At 50.2% G+C, this 23,854-nt stretch overlaps 8 protein-coding genes across 8 annotated transcripts; 5 read left to right on the top strand and 3 right to left on the bottom strand.

Moving 5' to 3' along the window:
* Positions 1-332: 332 nt before the first annotated feature.
* BDV17DRAFT_278905 (glycosyl hydrolase) lies at positions 333-2,212 on the bottom strand (the record flags this gene model as incomplete). Its single annotated transcript, XM_073759621.1, has 9 exons — positions 333-620; positions 703-822; positions 872-959; positions 1,010-1,129; positions 1,190-1,312; positions 1,402-1,572; positions 1,644-1,759; positions 1,827-1,915; positions 1,954-2,212. 9 exons carry the CDS (start codon positions 2,210-2,212, stop codon positions 333-335), a joined length of 1,374 nt encoding a protein of 457 aa, XP_073620639.1.
* A 1,204-nt stretch (positions 2,213-3,416) lies between these two features.
* BDV17DRAFT_286618 (uncharacterized protein) lies at positions 3,417-4,453 on the top strand (the record flags this gene model as incomplete). Its single annotated transcript, XM_073760951.1, has 3 exons — positions 3,417-3,460; positions 3,525-3,833; positions 4,270-4,453. The coding sequence occupies 3 exons, from the start codon at positions 3,417-3,419 to the stop codon at positions 4,451-4,453; spliced, it is 537 nt and encodes a 178-aa protein (XP_073620640.1).
* Positions 4,454-5,668: 1,215 nt separating this feature from the next.
* Positions 5,669-7,657, top strand: BDV17DRAFT_286619 (galactose mutarotase-like domain-containing protein; the record flags this gene model as incomplete). Its single annotated transcript, XM_073760952.1, has 1 exon — positions 5,669-7,657. The coding sequence occupies one exon, from the start codon at positions 5,669-5,671 to the stop codon at positions 7,655-7,657; it is 1,989 nt and encodes a 662-aa protein (XP_073620641.1).
* Positions 7,658-8,583: 926 nt separating this feature from the next.
* Positions 8,584-9,137, top strand: BDV17DRAFT_286620 (DUF1772 domain-containing protein; the record flags this gene model as incomplete). The annotated part of the gene is made up of 2 exons (XM_073760953.1): positions 8,584-8,650; positions 8,710-9,137. The coding sequence occupies 2 exons, from the start codon at positions 8,584-8,586 to the stop codon at positions 9,135-9,137; spliced, it is 495 nt and encodes a 164-aa protein (XP_073620642.1).
* Positions 9,138-14,999: 5,862 nt separating this feature from the next.
* Positions 15,000-15,902, bottom strand: BDV17DRAFT_286621 (uncharacterized protein; the record flags this gene model as incomplete). The annotated part of the gene is made up of 1 exon (XM_073760954.1): positions 15,000-15,902. The coding sequence occupies one exon, from the start codon at positions 15,900-15,902 to the stop codon at positions 15,000-15,002; it is 903 nt and encodes a 300-aa protein (XP_073620643.1).
* Positions 15,903-16,433: 531 nt separating this feature from the next.
* BDV17DRAFT_286622 (pectate lyase superfamily protein-domain-containing protein) lies at positions 16,434-18,665 on the bottom strand (the record flags this gene model as incomplete). The annotated part of the gene is made up of 8 exons (XM_073760955.1): positions 16,434-16,958; positions 17,007-17,054; positions 17,109-17,154; positions 17,204-17,532; positions 17,581-17,732; positions 17,785-17,808; positions 17,853-17,886; positions 17,943-18,665. 8 exons carry the CDS (start codon positions 18,663-18,665, stop codon positions 16,434-16,436), a joined length of 1,881 nt encoding a protein of 626 aa, XP_073620644.1.
* Positions 18,666-20,010: 1,345 nt separating this feature from the next.
* On the top strand, positions 20,011-20,809 carry BDV17DRAFT_286623 (uncharacterized protein; the record flags this gene model as incomplete). The annotated part of the gene is made up of 3 exons (XM_073760956.1): positions 20,011-20,055; positions 20,416-20,697; positions 20,762-20,809. 3 exons carry the CDS (start codon positions 20,011-20,013, stop codon positions 20,807-20,809), a joined length of 375 nt encoding a protein of 124 aa, XP_073620645.1.
* Positions 20,810-22,277: 1,468 nt separating this feature from the next.
* Positions 22,278-23,622, top strand: BDV17DRAFT_250553 (putative 2,3-diketo-5-methylthio-1-phosphopentane phosphatase). Its single transcript, XM_073756337.1, has 3 exons — positions 22,278-22,526; positions 22,585-23,333; positions 23,393-23,622. The coding sequence occupies exons 1-3, from the start codon at positions 22,490-22,492 to the stop codon at positions 23,501-23,503; spliced, it is 897 nt and encodes a 298-aa protein (XP_073620646.1). The 5' UTR covers positions 22,278-22,489; the 3' UTR covers positions 23,504-23,622.
* Positions 23,623-23,854: the final 232 nt, after the last annotated feature.

The raw sequence follows: 23,854 nt of genomic DNA on the forward strand, positions 1-23,854 counted from the left end.
GAGGCTGCGTTCAGAATATTTTGTGTGGAATGCTTCGGGTTGTTTGGCCTGCCTCAGCCGTGCCAATCAACACTCTTATAGTATCTATATAGTCATGCACCCGGAGAAAATTTCGGAGACTGGCTCGGAGAACAACCGTTTACGGCCAGGGGACAAACGATTGCCAGGAACTGACATGTTGATCGGCGCTGTCAAAGCCCCACTGTATGTATGGCATCAAGTTGGCTTGGGTGACGACTTATGGGCTCATCGGCTACAGTAAGCATCTACCCCGGCTGTATTCGTTCTGGTCTCTCATACAAAGGACTGATAATTCATGCTCCATGCCCTTCCTACCAGACCTTCAACTTCTCAAAGAACGACCTCTTCCTCTTCCCTTCAGGCGGATAGACGACAATCCGATCAAGATCCGCCCCCTTATGGTCAAACCCATTATACAACCCACCAGCCGTGATAGTGTTTAAGCCCTTCTCAAGCGGGAGACGAAGAGGCGTGGAGAGAATAATTCCGTCATGTGTGTCCTTCTGGTATAGCGTGTGCACATTCTCCCTGTCCCCGTTTACCACGACGCTACTGATTGGGCGAAGCTGCCAGGTGCCGTTTATACGGTCGCGTTGGCCCTGTGGTTGGTCGCCGAAGCCCATTCCGTCGATGTCATCGATATATCAGTATGATTGCGCACCATAAAAGCATTTACTTGACTTTCTTACTCTGGTGGCAAAAGGATACCCATTGCTCGGTGCCTTGGCCTTCCACGGTAAAGGTGATTGTGTTGTCGTTGCCGTGGATTCCAGTTGCGATTCTATTTCCGCTGGCGAAGATCTACTCTATGATGAGTAGTTTATGCCATTTCTGAGACTCGAAGACGTACAGCTTCCTGCAAATAAGCGTCCCCGGCAAGCGTGGCGTGTTTGGAGATGTATGTTTGTCCCCCGATGGGCTTCCACTCCCCCGTTTTACTAGCTTCGCCTCAGTCGTTGGACATTCCAAAATGCTTTGAAGAACTCACACGTTGATATTGTAATCATCTTGCCACAGAACTTTTAGGCCCCCCTCCTCATCATCAATCTCAATTGGGAGCCAGATGTTGCGACTTTCCCAGAGAGAGTTCATATCCCACTGATTCAATCTGTCGTCAGTCTTTGCAAATCACAACCTTCATATTTGGAGAGGGGTATAGAATTTGTACTGATCTGCCATGTAAAGGTACATAGTCTTCTTGCTGCCATCAATACGCCACAAAAACCCAGACTGCGTGCTGAAGGTCCGAGAGTAGGCGGGCGAAACAAAGAAGGGCTGGGACCAGGGGGCCCTCCAGAGAATCCGCACGCATCGCAACGACATTTATGAGATATCATTAGTCTTAGGATCCTGAATAGTCCCAGCTAAACCACCATAAACATACTATTCGGCCGATACCCCGTCTTATGGCTCATAAGCGCATAATAGCTCTTCTCAGTTTGCAGGATCGTCGGTGCCTCAAAGTCGTATTTCGGAAACCAATAGGTAACCTCTTCCACGGCCGTCAGGTTGCCGTTGAACTTGCTCACGTAGACGTCGCGGCCTTCAACGCTGTCTCCTTTGAATAGAGAGCATATGAGTGCCCGGCCTTATAATCTGTGAAGGCAGCAAAATCCTGAGACCAGTTGCCTAGTGGAGAGGTTGCTTCCACAAAGGTATAGGGGCCGGCGATGTTATCGGCAGTTGCGAGGCCTTGCAGGAGCCATGAGTAGCTGTCGTCATCGGCGTGCCACCACATCTATGCATCCAACATGGAAGCTAAGTGTCGTTATTTTCCTTGGATGGGGTATCACACGCCGACTCACATAGTACTGCCCAGTCTCCTCGCTATAAATAGCCTTGGATCGCTGGACACGGTCATGATTAGAGATGTACTTGTGTCCCTGAATTGGTTCTGGCATCGTGTTAAACAGCTTAAAATTATATACTCACCTAAGGCTAGCCCATGGGACTGCCAAGTAGCAAGGTCGTCCGAGCTATAAACAGATATACCTCCTCCAACATGGCCCTCGACTTTGTACTCGCCAAAGCAGAAGAATTTTCCGGAATCACGATCCACGCATAGTCCTCCTGCGTGTGCATTGAAGAGGTTACCGTCTGTATCCACCCAGCGGGCTCCGGGTACGATCCATTTTGCGGTCATGTGGGCGGCGAGAGCGAGGATGGCAATGGCGGTCTTGAGAAGGAACATGATGCTGCACGGTTCAAGGCTTATATACCCGGGGTCGCCAGATTTAAGATGGATCAAATGGTTAACCCCATAGGTACTCACTCCCCTGGGCTCTTATAACTTTCTTCCTCCGTTGATCCGAACATCCAATCCAGACATCCTGGTCGTTCAATCACGCCTCGTGCTCGGTTGGATATTGCCCGGTGAGGAGTCCCAGGACTCTCAATACTTTGTTATCGGGATATAAGTCGGCGAACTCAACGAGCCAAGCAAAAGGAGATCAGCGACCGATAGTATGACTTGCCATACAATGAAAGGGCTCAGTAGCCGATGCATGAGTATAGCCGACAGCAAAGCATATTCGGGAGACCTTACGTCAGGAATTGGGAAAAGCTCACCGGTCTCAAGAATCTTGGTCTGTTGATCAAGATCTGGGGTAGTTGTTTATCGCGACATCTACACAATTTTGAGCCTTTTTATTCGTGAAAGTAGGGCTTTGGTCAAGGTCCGATTAGCTAAGCGTGGGTGTTGACAACGGGCACGGACATGCAATGATCTTGAGGGGACTCGAGTATTTTCCGCGAACCATGGGAATCCTGTTTATGTATTGCTTTCCATGACCTGTACGGCTTCTTGGATATAATCTTAAGATGGGAGCTTGTTATATGGTTGTCCTGTCTCGGAGCGCTCAGAGGAGAAGTGGACTGAAGATATATATTTGCAAACTCCCGGAGCTTGTAAGGTCATTTAACAGATACAATCAACCTCATAGATATAATATACCTATTCTACTGCGTTTGGTTTTTCGCATTCTGTCGACCAGGCCTCGCCGTGCTGGAAGAGGCGATAGTGACATTTGAGACCACCACTGGAACACTTGAACTCGGTAACGCTCCAATTCTACGCGACCCAAGTGACCCATCGGCGTAAAGATCGCCACAGACAGCCTAGCCTCAGATCTGGAGGAGGCGACGGGTGTGAAGGGTCGCGTTTTCGATTGGTATCCGATGATGGGTGGCCGCCAGGCAGAGAATGCACCAATGACGTTATTATAATCGCGGCTACCGTGGACTTGCCTTTAGTAGCTCAAATTGAGAGCGATCGGAAAGTAGATACTGAAAATATTCGCGGCAAATGGGAGACGTTCCGCACAACGCGTGTTGCCAGCCCGTTTTCTGGAATTGCGCATGTCTTGGTCATTGTCGGGAGCGATAAGCGCGAGACCATGTATGGAATCTTCACGCTATCAGAGCAAATTGGGGAGTCACCGTGTGTTTGATTTCATATAGACTGTCTAAATCTCCTTCCCCGCCAGATACTCACCAGCAATAAGATTACATTTCTGGGTCGACGTGCCAGCGACAAAACATTACCGGACCTACGTCCTAACCAAGACAATAGCCCACGGCGAGCCGAGCGTGGAATACAGAGGCATATTCATCAACGACGAAGCACCCGCATTTACCAGCTGGCGGGCAAAGCATGGAGATAGTGATGACTACGCCTTCAACGCCAGGCTCTACAAGCATGTCTTTGACCTGCTTATCCGCCTCAAAGCCAACTTTCTATGGCCGGCCATGTGGGAATCTACTATTACCAACCCGGGACGAGTCTTCTCCACCGACGATCCACGCAATCAGCAGTTAGCTGACGATTTATGGCATTGTCGTTTCGACGAGCCATGCCGAGCCGATGCAACGCGCGGGGAACGAGCAAAAAACTGGTCTGGATGGAGGGTTGTGGAACAGGGATACCAATTAAAGAGAATGTGATTAAGTTTATGGAAGAGGGCGTTCGGCGTGCTGGTGGAAATGAGACATATTTACCCTTGGTATGCGGTGCGAGAATGACAGTCCTATCAAACTAGACGACCCAATTGAAACATTGAAGAACGTCTTTGATACACAGCGGGGACTCCTTTGAAAAATACCATGAGAATCAGACGACTCTGCAAGCATGGACTGTCTATAAGGACGTCATGACTTACTGTACTGTTGGCTTGGCTGTGTGTACTTGACTCATTTTTCCAACCATCTAGGTTTACGCAAACTTACGAAGCTCATCGCTCATCCCGCTAGGGCCGCCTCCTCCCCTGACATCAAAGGTATCGAGACCGTCCACAAAAGGGATGCCAGTATCTCTGGAGACCTCACCTGGGAAGTCCAGCTTTCCCCCGACGCCCCAAAGATCACCTTGAACGGCACCGTCCAACAATTATACGTGCAGCTCCTCGAATTGAACTCGAACTACGAGGTAGAGTGAAAGGACGTTCTCGAGGAGGAAGACTCAATGCTGTTCCCTGAGCTGAAACCACGCTACACCCCTCAACTCATCTGCGCCGAGAAAGGCTCTGGACACAGGGCTTCGCGCAAGCACATCCTCGAAGGTATCGACTACCTCCTGCATAAAGTCAAGGGACAGCTGTCGGTCGGAACGCAGCAGGATTATCGGTGCGCGAGAGTCAGCTGATCCTATGATTCTGCGATTTGATTTTGCAATTCTGATGGGGTAAATAGACCCCCCCTAAATGGAATCGCCTATCGCCCGCCTTGCCTGCGATTTTAGGCATCCTGATCGTGAAGCAGCTAACGGAGGCCATCATTTAGTACATGGAGGGAACAAAGCTTGCCAGTTGCAAGGCTATTGCTTGGGCTGCGGGGATCTGTCATGGACGGGTGTTGGGAGAAACAAGGTAAAAGGAAGGAGATTAAAGGGTACATTAAATACAATGGAGCATTCACGACATATGTCTGGGGTGACCGTTGCTAGTTCTCCTGGCAATGTGTCTACCATGTTTCTTTTTTTAGGGCATTTGTTTGGAGGTCCCGGCGGTCCTTCGTCGTATTATCAGGTCCTTTTCTCTTACTTTCTTAATGTTGCTCTAGTCTAGGTTTCGCCCATGTTGTTTTCCTATCCTGTTATACATATGCAGGGCCCAATATATTTTTATATGGCTAGCTTAACGCATTCCCTGAGACAAACTCCCAGGTCGCGATGACTTCTGCATTTACAGTAGCAAGTTTCATGCATTTTCGACAAGCGATATAGCCTTAGCGGCCGCTTGAAAGGTTTTAATTCCGGCTCCGTCTCACTCGGGCTAACTAGCACCGAAGCCTGCAAGGTTTGATACGTTCTGGCAAATCTCTAGCAACAATCGCCAATCACTGTCGGCACTTCAGAATCGCAACGGATGAGGCTTACCGGCGTTCCACCAATAATCAACCTCAGCAGCGCTGGGCATACGCAATTTGATTTCAGGGTTGGAACTGTTGACCTTCATTCCCCACCCCAGGTAATTTCCCCGTGCGGAGAAACGGTGGTTGATTTGTACTGGTCGATCCGACTCTCGATGCTGACTCCTGACCTCGGTACAATGCGCTGGAGTACATATCCGTGCGATCGGCTGCTTAAATGCAAGCGCAAGGTTTCCATGGACAACCGGGAAGAAGCGTCGAATCCAAGGTATCGCTCACTAAGATGTCCCAGGCTTCTTCCATAACGAGACTTGCCTTATTGGCGAGCATCCTAACCCACTCAGCAGCGCTCCTGACAACGGAAAACTCCACGCATTTCACTCTGGCAAATGACCGCTTTGCCGTGGCCCTCGCCAAATCAAGCGGTCATATCGAGGATGTACGACTAGACGGCAAGGATCTGCTCGGTCCCGTCGATGGAAACACGGGAAAAGGGCCTTACCTAGACTGCTCGTGTACGCCCGATGGGTTTTGGACGCCCGGAGGGACCGCACAGCTGGAACTGGTGAACGGAACCGACTCGACTGGAACGAAATACGGAGGTCTTATCATGACGGATACCTATGCCTCGACGAACCAGACGCTCTCGCAATATCTCTTCCTCCGGGGCGAAGAGACTGGTCTGCATGCCTTTTCCCGAGTTACGTACTTCAACGAGAGCGCGCCATTCCTTCGAGACCTCGGGGAGCTAAGGACATTGTTCAGACCGAATACAGATCTATGGACTCATTTTTCCTCGAGCGACACTAACTACGGTCCCATGCCCCTTCCGACTTCAGAAGGCGAAACAGTCCAAGATGCGACGACATACTATGGCAGTAACCCCAATGACCCCTACGTATCGGAGTACTCGGATTACTTCACCAAGTACACGCTCTCCGAGAGCTGGCGGAATCACGATGTTCATGGGCATTTCAGCGACGGGTCGAAGACTGACGATGGGAGTACGCTGGGTGCTTGGCTGGTTCATAACACCCGCGAGACATACTACGGCGGTCCTCTGCATTCTGATCTTGTCGTTGATGGGATCGTCTACAATTATATTGTTTCCGGTCATCATGGCGCACCGATGCCGAATTTGACGCATGGGTTTGATCGCACGTTTGGACCGCAGTTCTACTATTTCAATACGGGCGACTCTGATACGACACTGGAGGAATTGAGGGCTGATGCGGCACAATATGCTGATCCGGAGTGGAATGCTGAGTTTTATGATAGTATTGCGAAATTTATTGTTAACTTCAACCCCTCGTCGAAGAGGACCACGTTCGAGGGGAAGGTTGATCTTCCCAGTGGTGCGAAGAGGCCGATTATTGTTCTGTCGGAAAATGAGCAGGATTTCCAGTTGAATGTCCTCGACACAAAGTCGCTTCAGTACTGGGCAGAGATCGATGATTTTGGGACCTATTCTATACCGCGCGTGGTGGAAGGAACATACAGAGTCACCATCTATGCGGACGAGATCTTCGGTTGGTTCATCCAAGACAATGTTGAAGTTTCCTCCAACTCAAAAGCCCATGACTTCAAATGGCGAGAAGAAAGTGCCGGCAAGGAAATTTGGCGCATCGGCGTACCGGACAAGTCCTCAGGCGAGTATCTACACGGTTACGCACCGGACACCTCCAAGCCTCTCCAACCCGAACAATATCGAATTTACTGGGGGAAATACGACTACGTCGCGGAATTCCCAGACGGAGTCAACTTCCACGTTGGCCAGGACGACCCAGCCAAAGACCTCAATTATATCCACTGGTCCTTCTTCCCCTCCCAAGGCAACCATCTCCGATCAGAGCCCTACTACAACAACGTCAACAACTGGACCATCACATTCGACCTTACACCTCAAGACCTCAAACGCACCAAAACAGCAACATTCACAGTCGCACTCGCCGGCTCTCGAAACGCAAACGGGAACGCAAAGTGGATGCCCGCCGAGAGCGGCTTGAATGATCTGCCATGGACAGTCAACGTTAACGGACGGTACGAAGATACATGGGTAATCCCGTACTGGCGGAGCGGATCGTGCGGTGTGCGGAGCGCTATTGCGTGTCAGAATATCGAACATCATTTTGTGTTTTCGGCTAAAGAGTTACAGGAGGGAAGGAATGAGTTTGTACTCAGTTTGCCATTTAATGCGACTAGTCCGGAGAGTGCGCTTTTGCCGGATTCGCTTTATGTGCAGTATGATGCGTTGAGGTTGGAGATTGAGTAGGGGATTAGAATACAGGGGGTAGTCAGCTATATCATGGAGTCGCTCTTAATGAGGAAACCGTGAACACCCAATGTGTCATTGCAAGTGAACGCAACGGATAGAGCAGGAACCGCCCGTGGGCGCTACTCTCAGCCACGCATAGAGATATCCTCCGAGGCCGGTAGCAGAGGCGTAGTCTGGACCGTGACTGAACTAGTTTGATGAGGATGGTGTTTGGGTTCCCGATGCTGTCCGAGGCTTATCTTCTTATCACGACCATCGCTGTTATACATGTACGACATATTGAACCCATTTGAAACTTGGCGAGGCAAGGCAGCACCGACCTTCTCGCCATGGCGACTTTTGCCCACAACGTGCAGATCATTTCCTTATACTCATGCTCTGTCGGGATTCTCTCATGGTTGCGGGCCAGGATCGTACTGTGATGTTCAGCAAAGGGCGACAAGAAACGCGATACAGGGATGAGGCTGTGAGTAAGATAAGTAAAATGTCTTGAGACTGAGTGGCTTTGTCGGCAACTTTTGTTTGAAGGCTCCCAGGCCACTGGACCCTGGTGTTGGACACCTATACAATTTTCAACAGTCACGGCAGCCGTTCAAACGGCAACAAACGAGAGGTATGTCGTATGGTGGCTTTCGAAGTGGGTGCTAAATGTTGAAGCACCGCATGGCCTCTGGTCAGATTGAGAAACGGTCTTAATACACCACCGACCCTGACCGGTTTATTTTGCATCGTATATATAGACCCCCTGCTGGCTGCGGCGTCGGGGAGTTTCGGTGTCTACGAGCTTCCATGATACACTCATCTGGAAGACCCTTCCAGAGAGGCTAATCAGCCGCTTGCTGAATTCACTGCCATACCGGCGTCGATTAGAGCCACTCTCATCACTAGTAACAACATCATCAGCTCCCTGACAGACAAGAATCATGGGCGGGCAATCCATCACCAAAGCCCTCGAGGCATCAGCAATCCTTACCGGGTCACTGCTATCTGGTAGATCCATCGTTATCCATTCAGTCACGTCAACTGAGCCTGCTAATCAAGGACCTTAGGCTCAATGATGACAATCTCCCTCCTGGCAATCCCTGTCTTCTTCGAAACAACCACAACCTCTTCTCAACTCTTCCACCAATGGGTCCGAATGTTCCATTACGGCCACCGTGCCCACCCAACAATGGCCGCCATCGCATTCACACTATACACCTACACGGCCTGGCGGCGGAGTATCGAGAATAAACCGTGGGGTACGTGGCTTCTAGCCGGGCTTGTCACCACCCTCATGACCCCGTTTACGTGGATGTTTATGCTACCGACTAACAGTCGCATTTATGGGTTTGCGATGGCGGGGAAAGACAATTTGGGTGTTACTATCGGGGAGGCGAAGAGATTGGTTGGCCGGTGGGGGTGGATGCATCTTGTCAGAAGTGTGTTTCCGTTGATTGGGGCTGCGATTGGGATTCATCAGGTTTTGGGGGGATAGATTGGGGACCTAGATCTCGTCAAGAAATGGGTGTGTGGGCGGATTCTTTTTTTCTGCAATTCCAGAAGTCGACCCCATTGTTTTCTATTTCCTGTGTTGATTCGCACAACTTTGTGCCTTTGCGGACCCGATATGGCCATGAGAATCAGCGTCCACTGCTCAGCGACGCCAATAATGTTTCGCTTTCACGTACCTTATAGTCCTCAAGTTCTTGTTAGAAGCATCAGATCTAGAATGACCTTGCTTCCCGACTACCGAACTATCTGCCGCCAAGCTACCGGGTTCGGATGTTCAGAAGAGGATTCTAGGCCCAGTCGGAAACTAAAGCTTAGACACGACGACCCATTACTATGAGGAATAAGAGGTAGTCCTGCTGTATAGAATCCCCAGTTTAGGCCCCGGGTGACCAGTGTAATGCTTGCACAAAAAGTATATACCCTCCGAAACTCGAAAGAACAAGCGAGAACTTCACATTTGGCATGCATGGAGGGCAGGGCTATACCTGCATAGTGCATAGCGTAGTGCATCTGGCCTCTTGGAGCCGGGGAATGGTGACACTGGTCAGCGGCGCGCATATGGTGGGCTAAACATGTCTCTCAAAAGCTGAATACGACTGTAGAATAAAATGTTGGGAAACTAATTTATGTCAACGAATCTAGTGCTACTTGTTGGCCGCCGCGGACTGCCTAAGACCCGCTATCAAACTCTAATTCTCTAATCTGCCTCGAAGATTAAGAATGATCCTGGTATCACGGGTGGCGTTGGAGCAAACATGCATTGCTCCGGCCGTTGGCTTTGACTTATGCAGACAAGTCAGGGGTATCGAGACATTGTGACATGCAAGCAGCGATGGACTAGACACGGTGGCGCGGTGTATCCTTTGCTTTAGTATCGAAGCAGAAACACGGAATTAGTTGGAAACTGAGAGCCCTGGCATGGTCAGCCTACCGAGCAGAAATATTACGGACGCCAAGATCATTGCGCTTCTTGGTTCTAGTAGGTGAGCAGTGCCGCCCTGAAATCGCGCAACGCTCACGTTGATCGGCAGTGACTGGGTGATCGGGGTGATCAGCTAATACGCTGTTCATCCTTCGCGCTAGAACTAGTTTCATGAGCAGCAGTACGGCAGCCAATTCTTCTGGGCTTTGATCACTGCCCGTCGCTGGAGGGCCAGCGGAATGGCCGGAACGCAGCCGGAAGAAGCTTACGATGCTAGCGGGAAAGGTTAAGTTCTCGTGATAATAACAGAGGAACAATTCCGGAAAGATAAACATGCAAGGACTCTTGATAAGTAGGATTTGATAGGTAAGCTGAGAAACTAGGAGTATTAATTCAGAATTATTGGCAATTTTAAATAGGTTTGGATTATCGTATAATCACAGATTTAGACCTTGATTACGAGAGGCCCAACGTAATAACTTCAGAAAAGAGGTATATATTATAATTATGATAGGATCAAGTCCTTGTAATAGGGAGAGGTTAACCTGCAAACTAATCCAAGATATACAAGGCAATATTAGTCACCATAATACAAAATAGGCAAGGAATCTTTAGAATTCAGGCTTCAATATTACTTTCTGATCATTAGACGTGAAGTATGGCCTCATGTGCCTGATAAAGGTAACTATTATCCTTGCTCCCCGTGCCAGCGCCTTCCCTTAGAGGATATTTGCAGATTTACTCAGGTGACTTTAGATAGCTGCTTCACCTTCTGCAATCCCGACGATCCTGTTTTCTCGCGTTCACCTCTAACTCTTGTCCTATCAAGGCGCTGGAGAGACGGCCCAAGAGAGGATCAGATTTTTCATTAGACTCAGCCCTGGAGGTGTATATTATGGAAAGTTTGCCATTATTCTCCCCTTAAGTTCCCCGCACCTGACTCTCTTACCGCCGTGTTTCAAATCACAGTCAGGGTCATGGTCGACTACAGCCGCTTTATGCGGACACTCAGAGTCTGTCTGTGATAACCTTTACATCTAGGAGGATTTATACTCAAGTTCGCTCAGGATCCTAGCCACTCCTGAACCCAGGCACGTTTTAATATTCCAAAAATATGTACAATCATCTACCAGGGAGGGAATACTAACTTAGTCATGACAATGATTCAGCTCAGGTAGATAAACAGAAATCTAGCTAGTCATGGTATAGATCATCTACCTCCTCCAGAATGCTGGCGAGCCAACGCTGCAAACATTACTTGGATATTCCTTGAAGAGGGGCCTGGCTGGGCACCTGGCTGCGGCTGGGACTTGGGCTGCGACTGCGGCGGCACATTAGTAGAAGAGTATATAAAACCTGGTACCTGGCCGGTCTTCAACTTCTCCCAAACGCGCTTTTTTACTCTCGCGATTTCATCAGGGGAAGAGAGACGGGTCAAGTCATATTCTGCCTATTGCTGGCGGCTGCAGAGGCCAATATCAGAGGAGCGTGAATTGGTGGCGAGAGAAAGGGACAGGATGTCCAAGACTGAAAGATCTATGTCCAGGCTGTATAGAGTTGGGCTTGTACATTGAGGACTGGGGGTACTGGGAGATTGATAGGCAGGGACTCACGGTGTATTTTGATGACGAAGACGTCCCTCGCAATTCCGAATGTCCAGCAATTCTTTCATGTGGACAGTAAGGTCTATGTATGGCAAGCGCATATTAAAGGGGTGGATATACACAATATCTTTGATAATTCCATTCTACCTGAATTAGACCAGTGAAGGACAGCCTGCTCTGAGCCCCTCTTTATCAACCAGCAGGTATGAGCCTAGAAAGCTATTGTACGCGACACCTCCAAAGCGCGCGAGGAATATCGACCGGAAGTCCATGGTCTCGAGATCTGACTAGGGAAGGAAGTCTTCGAAGCTGTTAGTAATATGCGACGCGCATAGCGAATACTATCGGCTTCGGCTTCGGCCCGATCGTGGAATGACTGCCTAAATCAGACGTCAATCAAACTGTAGATGAGAACAAGGATCTATATTACGAAATTCCTGACTTGCAGAAGCCCATTGCTCCACTAACACCCGCTGCTGTTATAATTCATGTTCTTCATTATCCTCAGTACTATCCGGATGAGGCACCCAAGTCTCCTGCCTGAGCTCTAAGGCAACCGCCTGCATATAGCTGAAATATGATCCTCATTTACCGCCACAAATAAAAGCCATAATTTGACTTCCTCCTTGAGGTCTTCAATTTCCCAATCTCGCATCGGATGTCGCCCGATGCAATTAGGGGACTGAGTGGGGCGTCATTTGCAGAAAAACTGTCTCGCCGTGTCTCGCCGTATGACTTGTATGGACTTGAAGAAGAAACAGAAAACGGGTGAGGTACGGCAGCAGGGATGCTGACTCTGTTTTCTTCTGAAAATCATTAGTGACTCAGTCCAGTCGAGCTTGAAGCAGACCTTCGCCCAGGTGGGCCCGCGCACATTGGACTCTTAAAAATTTAGGGCAAGAAGCCGCTCCGCTAGTAAACACTCGTGAGTTATAATGCGGTAATGCTTACCTAGCGGGGTCTTGTTCAGATTGAATCTCCAAGAGCAACCGTGCTATGGTCAAGACTTGATAACACTTATCACGCAACACTCCTATAGTCGACAAGTATGGACCATATTGCTAATAACTTGCAGTTCTCTAGGCAGGGGAAAGCTAGATCAAACCTCGCCGCGCATTTAGGATGCTTATTGTAGTACCCAGCTTCGTGTTAGGCTTCCAACTCCACTACCCAGTCATGCCTCGTGAAGCCAAGAGCATGAACCTTCGAGATGTCGCAGGTTCGAATCATGAAAAAGGGGCCTCGGAGGACCGAATCAAGGCAGCCTATATAATTACCCTAGGTCCGGCTGGCGCCTACTGCCCGCTCATCATGCTTTTGAGAACGCTCGAGTGGAAAGAACGGTAATGAGAGCATTGGGAGTCGGAGCAGTGGAATTTTCATCAGTGCAGGCAGTGCTGCTGCGGAATATGAACCACATAGCGAAGACCTTCTAGCATGCCAAGTCTTCTTTCGTCCGAGGTCAGCACTGAGATTCGCACCAACCCCTACCTGTGATTGATTGAAGCGGGTACTGCATAAAATAACCTTGGCTCGGACGAACAGCCCTCGGTCTCAGTAAGCACCCCTAAAAGTAACTACCTGAGACATACCCTTCTGTTTTCCATTTTACTCATAAACCCTCTGTATATTCACAGCACGAGAGATGGCTTCCCCCACAACTTTTATCCTTCCTTCGGAATCCTTGGTACTTGTAACCGCTGCTAACAGTTACATCGGTGCCCATGTAGTGGACATGCTGTTGGAATTGGGCTACAAAGTCAGAGGCACGGTTCGAAGCTTTCACAAATGTCGCTGGCTTGTTGATCTTTTCGATAATAGATATGGAAAGGGGGCTTTTGAGTTGGTGGTTGTTGAAGACATGGCTGCAGATGACGCCTATAAAAATGCGATCAAGGGTACTCAGCATCTCGCTCGATCTTATCTGCTTACCTGCTCAGATGACTATTCTAGGTGTTACGGGTATTGTGCATCTTGCTTCTCCTACTAAGCCTGTCCTTGACCCAAAGGAGACTGTCCCAGTCGCTATAGATGGGGTTCTTGAAATCCTGAATTCTGCCATAGATGAGAGAAACATACTACGTTTCGTCCTCACATCTTCATCAGTTGCCGTCGTGGAGCCAGCGCGGGCACAAAGATCTATTGTTACGTGCGATATGTGGAATCAAGAGGCGGTAACACAAGCTTGGGCACCTCCTCCATACGCTCAAGATAGGGCACTGGCAGTATATGCAGCCAGCAAAGTGCAGAGTGAACAGGCAATGTGGGAATGGGTGGCCAATAATCATCCTCCTTTCAAGGCCAACTCAGGTAGGATCATTCTATGTTAAGTCACTACTTCAAAAACAAATTCTTACGCCTACCCAAGTGATACCATCATTTGTCTTCGGAAGACCCCTTGATTTAGTACACCAGGGGCATCCATCCTCTTCAGGGGTGCCAATTACGATCTACAATGATGATCGTGAAAAAATGGCGTCTTTTATTGATGGATTCCCGCCCTGTAAGTCCCTGCTGGTATTGCGGAACCGGAGGTTAACTAACTGACTCACTCAGGTACACCTCTAGCCATAAGTTGGAGTCCTATCTAGCGTCGGTAGTACTAGCGCATCCCATCCGACGTTACCACATTAGACCCCAATTCCGACCCAATCTCTCATTGAATCCCTCTTCACACCTGCATCTCAGTCCCGTGCCTCGCCCCATTACTATCTTAAACTGGCGATAGAATGACAACCCGCCGCAACGGCCAACTCCCCTCCTGCGAGCCGTGCTGCAAATCAAAGCTGCGATGCGACCACGCAAGCCCTATCTGCGGGCGTTGACCAGGCGCAGGCACATTCTTCTTGATAGGGAGATCCGATCCATGTACTGCAGGTGGCATGCCTCAATTTGGAACCTGGTTTGGGGCTTGTGATACTAGAATGACGGATGACTTTGACTTTCTGGTGTGGTGCCACGATATCCAGTGGCAGTGGCCGCAGGATTTGTTGTTAGGCTTTGCTTGACAAAGATCATGAGTCCCTACGCAGGGAAGAACAGCATAAAAATTGGCTTATATATTTCCCCACAGCATATGGATTGGTACAGTGCACTTTATACTGGTAGCCGAGCTTCCAATATATAGTAGCCAGATTGATGGTATCATTTTCTGTATGTGCTCTTCTTGTTCTATCCCCATCAATCACTGCTTCTACCTTACGTTCTCAAAATAAGCCCCCAGGTCGTCCTTATCACAACCACAGGGCAAGGAGAATAGGCTTCTCTATGTCTTCAGACCTGCATAAAACCGTGATCGGTATTTAGCCCAGTATCTGCATCAAAACACCCTCCTCCCGCGATTCCTCCCCTCCGTCAAATAAACCTCCACCTTATTCCCCTCCTCATCATGCGCCGTCCCCGTCCCCTCATCATAAACAGGAATCAAATGCCCGGGAACACCCTTCGGGCATAAGTTCATCATCCGCGTGTTCCCACTCTCGCCGTAAAAAAACCACAGGCTGGATATAAAAACCCGCATAAAGCCTTTATACCCGGGGTCGGCCCCACGGCCGGGGCCAGTTTCCTCGGGATACCGCCCGTCAACCATCCCGACAAAGCCCTCGCCGAGTCGAGGGCGGGGGCTTGAGGCGGCAATGATTGATTTGAGCGAGCGCTCGTCAATCACCAGACACCCCTCAAACCGGCCATACCCGCGGCCCTTGCTAGCAGCGAGGTACTCCTTGAAATGAACGCGGATCCGTTCTACTGAAGCGCCGTCCCAGGAGTCCTTATCTGAGAAGACGACATGCCTGCGCGATTCCTTGAGGAGGCGTTCTGGCGTTGAGTCAGGCTCGACTCCATCAGCAGAGCGCTTCCTCTCTGCATTCAGTCCCAAATCGATTCCGCGATCCAGCGCCGCGTCAAGCTTTTTTAAGGCTAGCGGCCACTGTTCATCTGACTCAGGGGTGTACACGGTGCGGTAGATGATGTACCCCCATGGAAAGGTCGACTCGAGCATCGGGGAGAGGAAGCGCGTTGTGTAGCGGTTCTTGGTTTGCTCAAGCCATGGGGCGTTGCCCCAGTCGTCTTCGCGGGCGGTTTCGAACTCTGGGTGGGACCATTTCTCGGGCCAGGAGGGGTGGTGGTAGAATTCGAAGTCGTCGATTTCGGTGACGAGGGCGTTGATTGAGGATGGGGGTGGGGGGGAGGAAGGCGGAGGGGGTGAAAATAGTTTGTCCATGTGGAAGGCGACAAAGTAGACAAAGACGAGAAAGAGAAGAGGTAGTAGATGAGGGCTATGTAGGGGTTTATTGACACCAGGTTGTCGTGGTAGAAGAAAAGTCAAGAACTCTGGTGGGTGGAGGGGGAGGGCCCTATTTATATACTGGAGGAGGCCTAGCGTGCCAAGACTTTACAGTATAGTACTGAACTTTCCTTCTAATTACATGATGTTAACTGCCTACCTAAGGTACCCAAGGTATCTTGAAAACAAAAGACATGAGACTAGTTAGGGCTCGGGACAGCACTGCTCGAAGCAACGAGAGGCTGAGAACCAGCCCATCCCGGATTAGGGGCGATATAGTAAGCAATCCCAACAACCAAAGCAACAGAGCAATCCTCGCCCTGAAGCGACGGGTTCACCTGCGTAAACAGGGCAAACGTGATTGACTCTGCAAGACAGATGCGAGCACAAGATTCGTCCTCTGCAGGCACATGCCATTTCCCGCACTTTAAGCTCGTGCCCTCAGCAACAGTGGCATTCGACGGAGGATTAACAACAGACCCTGAGTACCCGGAATTGCCGCGAGGACATATTAGCACCACGGGCAAGAACACTATTCAACACCGTTGTGTCATCGGTTTTGCCGTCACCCTTTGCTCCAAGGGCCTTAACATCAAGAACTTGGGAGTTTCCGATGTCATTGTATTTTGGCCGCCGACGGTTGAAGAAATTGGGGCGTCCAACATTGTAGACAGTGTCGCCCACAAGAGACGAAGAGCGGTTGGCTGCCTGGAGATTGACACCGGAGACAAATCTGGCGCCTTCGGGATTATTGACCATTCCAAACCCCCAGGAGTCAAGGATGGTTTGGTCGCCGCCGGGAATAAGGGCTTTGTTGACGTTGCTGTCCAGAATGGCGTTCTGTGTGTTATAGAACCCAACGTTCTGCAGCAGTAGAGCAGTCGAGTTCTTGTTGTACAGGGTAGTCGTGATTCCGGTCGCGGTATTCGCGATGATGGCGTCGACCAAGGCAAAGGATCCGACCGCTTGACCGGTGCTGAAAGGGCCACCCGCCTGGGAGACAGGTTAGAGCATTCGTTGTGTAGGGTTAGCATGACTCACTCCGCCAACAATGATGATTCCAGTAGTGCAGCTCTCAATAAAAACATCCTGCATGGTCCAGGCTCAGTCCCAGTGGATTTGAAGAGCCGTGTTGCAATTGACAAACACCAAGTGGCTCGTAGTAAACTGTTGATTTCCCAAGTATGCGCTCGACGCTTGTTAGTCGACGCCGTCAGACCACTTGTCCAAGGACTTACCCAAAGTTCCCGCCGACAAAGGTCAGATCGGACATGAAGCCACCACTTCCGTTTTCCATGTAGATTCCCTGTTGGGTGGTACTGGCGTCCTGGGTCATGTAGAAGTAGATATTCTCAAGAGAGGTGCCCTGCGCGACTTGCCAATGAATGGCGCAAATGTATGCTGCCTGGTCAGTGCGCGTGATGTCAATCTTGAAATTGCGCACACTGCGAAGGAAATTATTGGCGTTGATGTACCACTCTTCCTGGTCGCCAACATAGACATCCGACGTGATGACGCCCAGGCCAACGAAGCTCGCCGCGCCGAGAATCGTAGGGAGGTCAAGCGGCTATCCAGGCGTCAGTATCTTGAGAGAACAGTCGGAATTGAGCCATACATCACCGATCAGCTGAGTGTTGTAGTATTGGATTATCGGACTGCTGACCAGGTAGCTGCCTGGTGGGAAGTAGACGACAGCGGGGTACACTGTGCTGGAGCCGCAATTTGCACCACAACGTCCACCGTCGGAGATGGCAAGGTTGATAGCCGCTGTGTCTATTAGTACGTGGTATCAACCCAAGAGCAGGTACTGGGCACGAACCGGTGTCGTCAGTCACACCATCACCTATTGATGTCAGTACGGAGATTGATAGCGGCTGAACGTCTTACCCTTAGCACCATAGTCCACGACATTCCTCCAGACCTGCAGGAAAAGATAGTGTCAGAGAATAGCACGAACTCGGATGAAAGTTGGCTTACTTTATACCCAGAAGGGGCATGAGGGCTGCTTCCCCGCTGCGCCATCGTAGCCATCCACCAGGTTGAACTCGCCCGCTTCCTCAAGGCGCCCTCTGTCCCATTCTCCTCGAAGCTTACCTCGTCCTTGCCATCCATGACGACCTGAGCCAGTCCGTTGTAAGTATGAAATGCCTGCGAGGGAACAAAGGTATCTGGCCTGCCGGTTCCGTACTTCCGATCCATCAGAGCAGCAACGGCACTGTGATTGCCATTCGAGGGAGCAGGGGGTTCCGACTTGGGAACAACCCTCGCAGCCTCTCTGAGCTTATTAGGGATCGAGTATCCATACTTTTTATTTGATCCGGAATCTCTGCGCGTGCGCCGCTCATCGCCTGCCTCTTCGGCGGCCTTTTGGGTGTAGTCGAGAGGCGCAGAGTCAGGGGCCGGGTGCACTTGGTCGGAAGTGCCCATCTCATACTTGTTGTACTGCACATGCTCTAGCCGAAGCTTGTTCAGTGTCCTCAAGACCTTGAGAGCCCTAGCAACAGCGTCAGCCGCATCTGAAGTCTCTTGGGCTGCAGGCGCGACACTGGTGATTGACGATGGCGCAGGCCCAGGTGTTGAGGCTTGCTGTAGAGCACCGTGGTGACTTGCATGCAGATGCTCGTGTTGGTGATGGTGATGGGATGCCTGGACAAGAAGTCCAAGCTGGCCCATGAGCCAAAGAGCTCGCCAGACATGCATCGCAACAAGCCGAATGCTCTATCCAGAGTGAAGCAGTCAAAATGTTCACTGGGAATGCTCAGGCTTTGAGTTGGTCTCCCAAAACTTTTCTTTTCACGGTCCTTCTGTCCATTTCCTTCCCGCTCGTTCCGAGTCCACCAGCGTATTTCTGACATGGTCCGTACAAGAGCACTAGGATACATAGCTGAATAGTGGGATTGCATGTCATTGGGCAGATCTGGCTTTTAATCTCGGACTTTCGAGTCCCGACTCATCTTTGCTATATGCAGTGGATCCTGCGCTAGTTGGATGTAACTCTAGACGCCTGGTTCCTCGATGGCGACGATATTAATGCTCTAGGCCTACTCGTGATGGAGATGGCCATATAACTCAGTCCAGGGATCACCTAGAAAAGTGAGGATTCGGCACCGTCGGCATTGGGTCTGAGGCTGTAGTGTCGCGGTATGAAGCTCACATTGTCCGACCACTACCAGTAGTAGTAGTAGTAGTAGTATCTTGACTTCCTTGGTAAAGCAGGTAGAGAATTAGTATTAAAATAAAGAGGGGATAGGGTACGTATAGGGTAAGTATAGTTGTTAAAAAGTAAGTAAATTACCTTAAAGATATAAGCAAATCACCTCAAAGGTATAAGCAAATTATCTTTAAGGGTAAGGAGATTACCTGACTCACAGCAGCAACGCCCGGATCAGCCAGGAAGGAGGCGCTCGTAGTCTTTTGGACGGTAGAATTACCTAGCAATTACTATTCCCCCTCTCCGGCCTGTCGGTCCTTCACTCGATGCCTGGGCTTATTTGCCAACTTTCCTCACCACCAAGCAAGTCGGGATAATCTGCACAACCCATAGCCCTAGTCTTCACGCACGTCAGTCCATCTTCCTTCATCAGCAAAGGATCGCCAGTGTCGACTTACAGCAATGCCTCCGCACCCATCATACTCCATTTTGTCTACACCGCATACCCCAGTGCCGCAACCCCGGTGTTAACGGCCTTCAGGAAACCCGTATACCGCTCCAATTCACGTTCTCCGTCAAGAACCCTACAAGGGCATACAAGAATGTCTGAAAGGCATGCCGAAAAAGCTGTTATTCTTGATTAGCCACCCTTTCTTTTATTATCAATCTCCAGGCAACTTTCAATGCAACTCACTCGTCAAACAACATCAAAGGAAAACTAGCATGAAACTTCTCCGTGCGACCAATCCAATCCTTCAGGGTTCGTCTTCGCATAGTACCACTGCACAACGGTATACCAGACCCAAATAACCGTGTACAGGAGATATACCGCACCAAAACCCCCATCGAAATTTCGCGGATCCCGACAGTCGCGGCGAGTCAAGGAATACCGCCATGGCGAATGTCCCCGCGATCCCGGCGAATGCACCCGTGAAGAATGTCAGTGCGCGACCGCGGACGGAGTGGTATATCGCTGTGAAGTCTCTCTTGTAAGAGAGGAACCATGGCGAGAAAATAAACATGGGGGTTAGGAGGAGCATCTGAACAGATATCCGTCAGACACAGACAGCGCAATGTAAACACCAGTGGGGAAAGGCAGAATGTTCTTCTCTTCGCTCAACAGCACTAGAGGCCTTCTTCGCTTCTTCTAGTGCATTCGGCTGTTTCTTCGTTTGGATCTTGACGCCATCGCGGCGGACGACTTTCTCGGGGTTCGATAAAAGCAGTGCGATGAATGGACCGCAGGCGGCGATCGCAATTTGATTTTTTCGCCTGTGAATTTCCTAAAACAACATTCAGAGACTTCGAGCAACCTACGTCCACTTCAAGTGGCCGTTCGCCGACTTTCACGCGGATAGTAGCTTCCCAGCGAACCCTCCTTCATTCTCTCTACTACGCATCGATGAATACCTCCTACCGGCGGCGATACTAACTGGTATACAACACCATGATAATGACATCGGGTGCAGATGCCGAGCTAGCGCGGCAACTCACCGGATATCCGGCTACGGCACATACGAAGCCCTATCAGTGCCACTGCGAAGCTTCGCGGATACTTTGAGCGCTTGTCATAGCTCGGCGGTATGTAACCCCCTCAACATCTCCCATGCAAACCCAAGCCCAAGCTAACAGTAATTACCACTAGTACATCTACGACTCCGTCCTCAACCACTGGGGCCGGGAACTCGCATAGCGTCCCATCGAAGCCCTTCAACCCCTCGTCACAACACACCCGGTAACCGGGTACAAAGTGCTGAACCTCACCTCGGACTTCGTGACCCGCTGGGAGGGCTTAAAGAGATACGAGTCGGATAAATTGCTAGAGTTGCTTTTCACGCATATTCATAGGGAGCAAGATCATATGGTGCGGTTTCGCTGGGAGAGGAATTCGGTGGCGCTTTGGGATAATCAGTATGTTACCTAGCTGCGAGAATTATTCTGGCCTGGAGGGGAGTGAGGTTGAGAGGGTCATGCTAATGATGGCCAGGGCGACGACGCACCGCGCGACCCATGATTATGCGCCGTTGCACCGGCACGGCGTGCGCGTTACGATAAAGGGGCAGGTCCCGAGGCAGGTTCCTGGAAGCCTGAGTAGGAAGGAGGCGGTCGTAGAGGCTTGCGAGAGGGCAAGGTCTATGCTGTGCATGATGAGGATACTCGGAAAGCGAATTATGAGGAGAAGGGGTGTCCTAAATTGTGACCCCATACGCGGGGGTTTTTTCCGCAATTAGCCCTAGCTTGGAGTCGGAGTAACAGAAGGACCTCGGTGTGGCAACGAAACACATGCAGGATAATGTTGCTATCAAGCCTTAGCCTGAAGAAGACATACACAACAGCAGTAGTGTACTCAGCCTGACGGCTGATTGGTCGATGCAGGGGTGTTTTGACAACGAGCATTATGACGCGAATCGATTGTTGGAGACCCATCCTTAGCTCCTGAACGGGCTTCCGAGGGGCATGCGGATCAGTCGTTCTCTGCATAACCGTTTGTGAATGCTCAGCAGGAGCCCTATGCTACAGCTCCAGTCTGCTCCGTCAGCATGGTTCATCTAAGGGGTGGAGATGGACGATTCGGGCCGAAATAGCATCCCCGCATTGACAGAGATCCCATATGTACCTATGAAACTAGCCGCTCTCTATAGCGTGGACGTTGTGATAGGACATTTCAGGCATTATACAGTTCTTTTCTTAGCTTTCGGGACTATGCGTTATGCGAAACTAGGTGGTAATCTATTCGCTGATAGGTATAATATATATTAGGGATAATCAACCTCGCTAACGCTTGGCGGTCTAATGAAGGAGTTGATAAATGTAACTCGCCGGCCAGTGTTTGATACTCCCTTGGTAGCTTCCGCTCATGCAATAATAATCGTGATAACGTATCAACGAGTTCAACTCTAGAATAAAGCCAAGTCCCTGTGCTAGTGTCTCGGGCCGACTAATTTGTTAACCAGGGCGAGGCTTGGCGGAAAAGCTAGCCTCTTAGGGAATAGGGTGACTCTCCCCTGCCTAGTTTACTGCGCCTTCTGTGAAGACTGCTGGAGAGGCTCAACTAGATCTATAACATGTAAAGAATGCCCTTTTCAGTGGCACCTATTCTGGCATCACACTTCCTGTTCCTGTACTTCGCTGGGTGGATCTATGACGTTATCATTTTCCCCGCCACGCCCACTGGGTCCGGCATTCCGGCTTCTCATGGGAAAGTCGGCAACTAGTCAAGGGATCCACAGGTTAATAATCGGTCACTAGGCGCACCCTTACCGATCCACGGGTACGTCATTGAGTGGCAGGATATTTCACCGCGCCCTGTGCCATCTGTGTCATCACTTCCGTCTCAATTCAACGACTCCAGACGTGAAACAATTACGCCACAATGTCGCCAGCTGCCAGGAAAATCGTTTGCTTTTCAGGTATGCACAACGCAGGGCTTAACTTGGCAGGTAGCAGATTCTAACCCCTCCTTTGCAGACTTCGATGGCACCATCTTCATGCAAGATACGGGCCATGTCCTCTTCGACAACCTAGGCTGCGGCGAAGAACGCCGCCGAATGCTAGACGAACAGATCAAGTCAGGCGAGCGCTCTTTCCGCGAAGTCTCAGAGGAGATGTGGGGCTCGCTGCGAGTCCCCTTCGAGGACGGTTTCGAAGTCATGAAGAAGGAGCTAGACATCGACCCGGGCTTTAAAGGTTTCCACCAGTTCTGCCTCGCCAACGATATCGATTTCCACGTGATTAGCGCGGGTCTCAAGCCGATCCTGCGCAAAGTCCTAGACGATTCCCTTGGCAAGGCAGAGGCTTCTAGTATCGACATTGTCGCCAACGATGCGCGGATCGAAACTGATGGGTCGGAGTGGAAGCCTGTCTGGCGACATGACACCGAGCTCGGCCATGACAAGGCGCTGTCTGTCAAAGAGGGCCGCGCTATAACGGCCGAGGAGGAGGGCGAGATTCCTCTTATTGTTTTCATCGGCGACGGTGTCTCTGACCTACCGGCTGCGCGGGAAGCAGATGTCCTCTTTGCGCGGAAGGGTCTGCGGTTGGAAGAATACTGCATCGAAAACAACGTGAATTATATTCCTTTCGACTCCTTTTTCGATGTCAGGAGGGAAATGGAAGCCATCATGAAGGAGGATCAGGAGAAGACCCGCGGAGTAGGCAAACCTGCCCGCTTTAATCCTCGTGCCAATATGTGGCGGAGTGTCTCAAGCACGCAAGCTGTAAGTTTATGCTGGTAAAACTCAATATTGCATATCAAGCACATGCTGAATTATTCCAGGTCCCGAAATTCGTTGCTGCTACGCCCTCGAGAGAAGACAGGATGTTTTTGTGGCCTGACAGTTTCTCGGAATTCAGACCTCAGGCGCATAGGAACAAGACTTCCACATAAATGTTTTGTATTTGTTGATCAGACACTGCTTTACCTGCCTGGAGATACGACTGTAAATAGACTATACATAGATAACGAAACTTATGAGAATAATAACATGGGAATCACTAGCATCTTCATCATTAGAATCTTTTGTAGGTTTCAATGCATGCGAACTTGACGCAGGCAGGGGCAGCAAATGCGGTTCTCGGGAGTTACGGATGCAGTGCTACAGCCTGTCACTTAGTTGAGCAACTAGCGTCCCACGGAGACCTACTAGGAGAATCTCATGGGCTGGACGTGACTTGCCTCGGGGTCTTTTTTGTTACCTAATCTACCAAGTGACCATTTGCTTGCTGTAAAGCGTCTAGC

The sequence above is a fragment of the Aspergillus undulatus genome, assembly GCF_047715775.1.
Source record: "Aspergillus undulatus strain CBS 261.88 unplaced genomic scaffold BDV17scaffold_2, whole genome shotgun sequence".
Lineage (NCBI taxonomy): Eukaryota > Fungi > Ascomycota > Eurotiomycetes > Eurotiales > Aspergillaceae > Aspergillus > Aspergillus undulatus.